The following is a 6,618-nucleotide window of genomic DNA, read 5'->3' as shown; positions in this document are numbered from 1 at the left end:
AAAAAATGGGTTTGTCTTTTTTTTTTCAAAAATTCTTATAATTCCTAAATGGTACAAGTTATTTACAGACATGATAATCATATCATGACAAATTGTCAGGTAGTAAAGTTCAAAAAACTGCGCCGCCGGCAGTAACAATTTTCAGGAAAAGACTTCTAATGAAAACTATTGCAAATTGCAAGTCTTCCTTCCCAGAAAAGCAATCCGTTAAAATGAAAAAAGTATATTTAAACCAAGCATTACTCATGTATTCCTTATTTACACTAAAAATTTGGAAAAAATTGTTTTCATACATTAGAACAACTAACAAATCAATAGCTATATAATAAAAAGGAATTTTATAAAACTTGTTCTGTTCAAACACTGGTGATGTGATTCCTATATATATATATATGAACAAACAAAATAGCGAATCACAGTTTCAGAAAACCCTGCTTTTGGCGTTTAGCTGTATCACCTTTTTTGGTAAATTGCATAATGTCTTTTATCTACACTCTATTCCATTAAGCGTGCTCAACATTATTGAAAAACCTTCCTGTTGCTTGGGTCCCTTACAACATAATAGCTGGATTTTCAGGGTTCCAAGCATTTTTCTCGCAATTACGATATTGTACTGTACAGCAAATGTTAAAAGTAAGATCTTTTCAAAGGTCATCTTTATATCTGACAGCTATTCACTCCTTTAACAATGCTCTTTTAACTCTGAAACACATTCTTTGCAATAATCAGTGGCTTTGGCTGGCCTCATCTTCAACTTAGTGACCGGTAACATTCATCACCTCGATTTGTTTATAGCCAAGCCAATACAGGTAGAGCTCGTCACAGTTATGCTTGAAGAAAAAATAATTTCATTTATCACTACTAATTATATCTTCACAACATATTCAGTAATTCAGTACTCAAGCAGGTTCTGTAATTACAATTATCGCATACACCAAACAAAATAGCTAACTGTACATCACTTACATTTATTCAGGGACACCTGTCAAAGACACACCGGGAGGGGCAGGCGTTGGCGAGCTCATGTGTCGAGTCTGTTCTTTAACAATAGGATAAAAGTATGGATGTTCCATTGCTTCATGAGCTGTTAGGCGTTCCTGATGATCGTATCTTAAGAGTTTGTCTAAAAAGTCAAGGGCTTCTGGAGATACTAAATGTTGGTTTTCACTATGGACAAACCTTTCCCATCGTTTTCGAGAATGCCTGTCGGAAAATCAAAGCAGTTTGATTATGAAATATGGAAAGCCTCTGAAATATGTTTACAAACTTTAATTTTAGCAATGCAGACTATATACAGTACTACAAGTTTTCTTTATGTGCCGCTCAATTTTGTTTTAAGAGTTTGAGAAAAATCTATGAACGCTGTAAAAGGGTCAGGTTAAATGAGACACAAGTTTGTTTCGAGTGCGTTCAAAAAAATTTAAGGGAACTGAAAGGGTCAGAATAAGAAAAAACCCATATACAGAACAATAAATAACTGGCGAAGTCGAACATTCATGAAAAATAATTCAATTAAATTTGTGATTTGGATTCAAATTCAGCACTTCTGTTTCCTTATTTCTTTTCCTCATTAGGCTACTTTCCCTGTTGGAGCCCTTACAGGGCTTATACCATCTACTGCTTTTTCAAATTGGAGTGTAGCTTGACTAGTAGTAGTAGTAGTAATAATAATAATAATAATAATAGCGTGCCGAAGTGTTGTATCATAGGAGTATTCCTCAGTGGAAGATGAAATTTGTCATTGAAAGTTTCTGAACTAATTACAGTTTTTAAAAAGCAAACGTATGATTATTGGAGGGTAACCTGAACTAGACCAATTGTAAAAAAACTTTTCCTTCGGCACTAGGGAAAAAATGAAGCTGATGGGGGGGGGGGGAATTTATGGTAATAACATTAGCTTTAAAATATCTGGGGGGAAAAGCAAATTAGTGAAAAGAATTTGCTATTTATTTCAAACATAGAATCATTTGTTTCCTTTATAAGACTTATCTTGAGTGGGTTGCACAATATATGGAATTGACAGATTATTCCATCACCAAAAATGAAGGTCCTCCTACAAAGCTCGTAAGTGTAAAAAAGGTGAAAACTGTCCCCGGCAAATGGGTCATACAAAAGCAAGACACTCCAAGTGTTCTACAACTTGATAGGAGAAATCAGAAGACAAATGCACCTGTGTAACGCTTCCAGGAAATGGCAGAGCAAGAATACAAAAACTGATGAACCTTACTTGAGCTGACATAACATGAAGGACAGTCGCTTGAGAATACATTAGATTCAAGGACATGAAGCCTCTTTTTCTCAGTAGAGCAATTTACTTCAAAAGAAAGATTGTTGAGACAAGTCAAGAGCCAGGTGGCCTAGAGCCAAATCGTTGAAAGGAAAGTATAGAGCTAACTGAAAAGGATGAAGCTGCCAAAATGGAACCTGTCATGGAAGGTGATAAATGACATATCACTTTTGACAACTAAAAAAATGGGAGAATTCCCCTGCATAACTTTCATCATACAGTTAGCTTTACGACACGTTGTGTAGTTTACAATTTTTTCATTTCCAGATGATGTGTACTTTGCCTTAACAAATTCCATTTGATGAGAAAATTTTTACCACTACACGAACAAAGTATTTGCTTCTGACTTTCCGTATTAACACCTTTAATTTTCTATATCAGCAATTCAGTATCAAGAAACAACAATTCAAGCTACAGTTTGTCATTTTCCTGTCCACACTTTATTTGTCAGGATTCAGAGGGACAAAGGAACCCATTTTTGCTATAGATTTGTAATTCATTCTTTATTTAGATTAGACTTTATAGAATCTGGGGCATATGGACCAGCACTGGGACCTGGGAGCCCATTAAACTAAAGTACAACTAGGGAAAAACCCAGAAAGTACCACTACAAAGTAAAAGTTGGGAGATGTTAGACAGGAAGAAGGAACAGAGGAAACTTGAATGGAGGTATAGCTAGGGGGACTGATTAGATACTGCAAAGACCCTTAGAAATTGACTACAGTGCACCACTTGAGGAGCCCTGACATCCATATACCCCTGTAACACCACAAAGGCCAATTGGGAAAAAGATTCTAGTTTATAACAGACAATTGAGATATAACTCCTTACCTTAAAAAGAACAGTATCTACAATTACTACTAGTGGTACAAATACATGAAGGCTTTCACACTTGTAGGACAGTATTACATGGGTTGGCTCTATAGGATTTTCCTTATTTGATAACCAATTTAGGCTACAATTACTTAGAGTAGGGTAGGGCATAACACATGACAATTTAAAAGGCTCCAACTTCTTTTAACAGCAAAAACCAATCCTGCCAGACATGGATATCTTCAGTGACATCCAACTACCGTATCTCGAAAGGTCTCATAGGCTAGGCAAGTACAGAATCCAAAGGGGATCATGAACAAATATAAGATAATTATACTTACCTAAAAATAAATCACATAGCCAATGTTTAGTAGACCTTTGAACCATTTTAAGTGTTTCTACCATGCACAAATTAATTCAAATTTTTCTGACCTAATATTTCCCAATTGAGATTAACAGTAACCAAGAGGCTTACCTTCCAAGAATGTCATTGAACCTAGGATCTAGTTCTATTTGATATTTTTCCACATATTCATAGAGTTCTTCCGTTCCTAAGACTTTTGCAATTCGAACCAACTGATCATAGTTATCATGACCATGGAAGAAAGGCTCTTTACGGAAGATCATACTTGCCAGCATACATCCTAAGGACCACATATCAAGAGAATAGTCATACATCTGCAAGTGAAGAAACGTGTCACTGATACAGCTACTTCCGATTCTAATTTACTAAACCTGTAGAGGTCAAATGATTATATTAAAAAATACAGTACAATAAAATAAATAACAAGTGCCAATTTCAAAATTATAAAGCATTGTAATTGGAATATTAAAAACTTCCGGAACAAACCTGATAATCTACAAGGAGTTCTGGACCTTTAAAATATCTGGATGCCACTCTCACGTTATATTCTTGGCCTGGATGATAAAATTCTGCTAAACCCCAATCTATGAGACGCAACTTACGGTTCTCGTGATCTATCATAACGTTGTGAGGTTTAACGTCTCGATGCATAATTCCCATACTATGACAGTAGTCTAAAGCCTGCAAATGAGAATGGATTGTCAGTTTATTTCAAATACTGCAGTATGACTTTCTATGTAAGAAAGAGACTGATTTTTTCTGTAAAATTAAGCTGAAAAAAAAACTCATTGCTTTATCATGACATAAGAACTGTTTGTAACAATTTTGCCTGGCAGTGATTAACCTATCAGGAGAGAGAGAGAGAGAGAGAGAGAGAGAGAGAGAGAGAGAGAGAGAGAGAGAGAGAGAGAGAGAGAGAGAGAGAGAGAGAGTATACATACATACATACATACATACATACATACATACATACATACATACATACATACATACATACATACATACATACATACATATATATATATATATATATATATATATATATATATATATATATATATATATATATATATATATAAATAAACATTTAAGAACTAGATTCAAGGGTTCATGAGAATAGCCTGATACAACAACAATTTTATCTATTCAACATTCAAAAGTCCCACCAATATCTATTAAAAAAAAAAATCTAATCAGGTAATTTCAGTCGGTTTCCATAATCATGCCTGGATTAAAGGCAGTGAAAGACCATAAAGTTGCACAAAATCAATGCTGTACAGTACAAGTGGGATATCACTTCGTGCTCAATGCTTCAAAGTCCTATCTTGCCTTTCAGATAGGTAGTTCACATTGAGACAATGCTATATCCACGGGCTGCAAGTGAGCAAGAACCCGTGCCTGGCCCTTACAACAATGTTAATACTATATGTTCAATTGCATATTTAGGGAAGAAGGCAAAGCACTGAGCCAGTTAGGCCTCCAATACAATAATGAAAAATCTACAAATACCATTTGAAACAAGGAGTGTTATTAATACAGTGCAATATTCTATACAGAAAGTTCTTAACTTATAAACTTAGGTTCAAAGAAGCTGTTTGCAAGTCAAATTTTTTTTAATTTTGGCCGACTGTATGCCTGACATGACTCCCATGCCTACGATTTCCAGTTACCGAAGTCAACTAATAGTTCAGTTTCATATGAAATGAATAACACGTCATTGAAAATGCTGATATTGTTTTACAATATTTCTGTATCTTATTAAAGTATATGAACTTTGGATACAATATCCGATTTATGGTCGGTGGATTTGTGATTGTATCTCTGAATGTTTGTAAGTTAAGGACCTATATATTAGGAGAAAAAAAAATTAGAAAATGGAATGAATCTTCAGACATCTTTTCACCTGAATTTTGAAATGTATACACTAAAATAAAAATCTCAAGTCTTACCTTTAAAAGCTCATACAAATAGTACCGTATATCATAGTCATTAAGTGTCTGATAGAGCTGCTTGAAATCGGTGTTATTCACATGTTCAAACACTAAAGCAGGAGTACGTGATACTGGATCTTTCACTACAGCTTGGAGTGTGATAACATTAGTTCCACCTCGGAGGTTCTCCAAGATCTTAATTTCTCTTTTTATCTTCTTTTTCTTGACGGGCTAAGGAAGAAAAATAAGGACCATTACAGTATTTATTTAAATAAAGCTAAAACAAGGAAATTAACCAATAATATCTAAAAGCCAAAAAATAAAAAAAAAACTTCTCTCTCTCCAACAGGAGAGCATTTTTTTTAAAAAGTACTGTGCCTTATGTAATACCCCATTTAAGGGAGGACATACATCAGTCAAAAAAAACTTATGCCCAAAATATATAAATTTAAAAAAACCACACACTAAAGGCTTTTACTATAGTTTGTAAATAATTATCATATAACAACCCTCTCTACACATTTCACTATACTACTAGTGCTTATTATTATTTTAAACCTTTCCATTTACTCAAGAGTTAGGACCTTGAAAAATGCAGGCAGTTCAAGCAATAAATGTGACGATCTAGTAATCAAAATAAAAATTAATTTAAAAATTTGTAGTTTAATGTGGAGTCTTCCTTGGACGGGAGGAAGTCTCAAAGTGACAATGTTAGTGTGTAGTGTGTCTGTCTGACCCCTGACCCAAACAGAAAATATAGACTGACGGCTCGGATGAAAGACAAGGTCATGATGGTGTAAGCCCCAATGAATTGGAGGAGTGCGTCAGAGCCACAACCCATAAAGTTTGAGCTTTTGTAAGAATTTTAATCATAAATATCATCATCATCATCATCTCCTACGCCAAATGAAGCAAAGGGCCTCGGTTAGATTTTGCTAGTTGTCTTTAACTTGAGCTTTTGAATGAATACTTCTCCATTCATCATCTCTTATTTCACGATTCATAGTCGTCAACCATGTAGGACTGGGTCTTCCAACTCTTCCAGTGCTTTGTGGAGCCTAGTTTAAAGTTTGGTGACTTATTCTCTCTTGGGGAGGGCAAAGAGCATGCCCAAACCATCTCCATCGACCCATCACCATGACCTCATACACATACGGCACTCAGGTAATCTCTCAGTTTCATTTCTAATCCTGTCCTGCCCTTTAACTCCCAATTTTCACAGC

At 34.9% G+C, this 6,618-nt stretch overlaps 1 protein-coding gene across 6 annotated transcripts in view; it reads right to left on the bottom strand.

Moving 5' to 3' along the window:
• Positions 1-221: 221 nt before the first annotated feature.
• CkIIalpha (casein kinase II subunit alpha) overlaps positions 222-6,618 on the bottom strand; it is a 31,840-nt gene continuing 25,443 nt past the window's right edge. For 5 of the 6 annotated variants that reach the window (XM_068388720.1, XM_068388719.1, XM_068388714.1 and 2 more), the window contains 5 exons: positions 5,414-5,626; positions 3,951-4,145; positions 3,576-3,778; positions 967-1,203; positions 222-830 (listed from right to left, as the gene is read on the bottom strand). In XM_068388720.1, coding sequence (XP_068244821.1) covers positions 969-1,203; positions 3,576-3,778; positions 3,951-4,145; positions 5,414-5,626 — 846 coding nt within the window. In that variant the 3' untranslated portion in view covers positions 222-830; positions 967-968. Of the gene's footprint in view, positions 1,204-3,575; positions 3,779-3,950; positions 4,146-5,413; positions 5,627-6,618 lie in introns of all 6 variants that reach the window. The other variant, XM_068388716.1, reaches the window with a different exon arrangement.

Source organism: Palaemon carinicauda, chromosome 15, assembly GCF_036898095.1.
Source record: "Palaemon carinicauda isolate YSFRI2023 chromosome 15, ASM3689809v2, whole genome shotgun sequence".
Classification (NCBI taxonomy): domain Eukaryota; kingdom Metazoa; phylum Arthropoda; class Malacostraca; order Decapoda; family Palaemonidae; genus Palaemon; species Palaemon carinicauda.
This window is presented reverse-complemented; position numbering and strand designations above follow the sequence as displayed.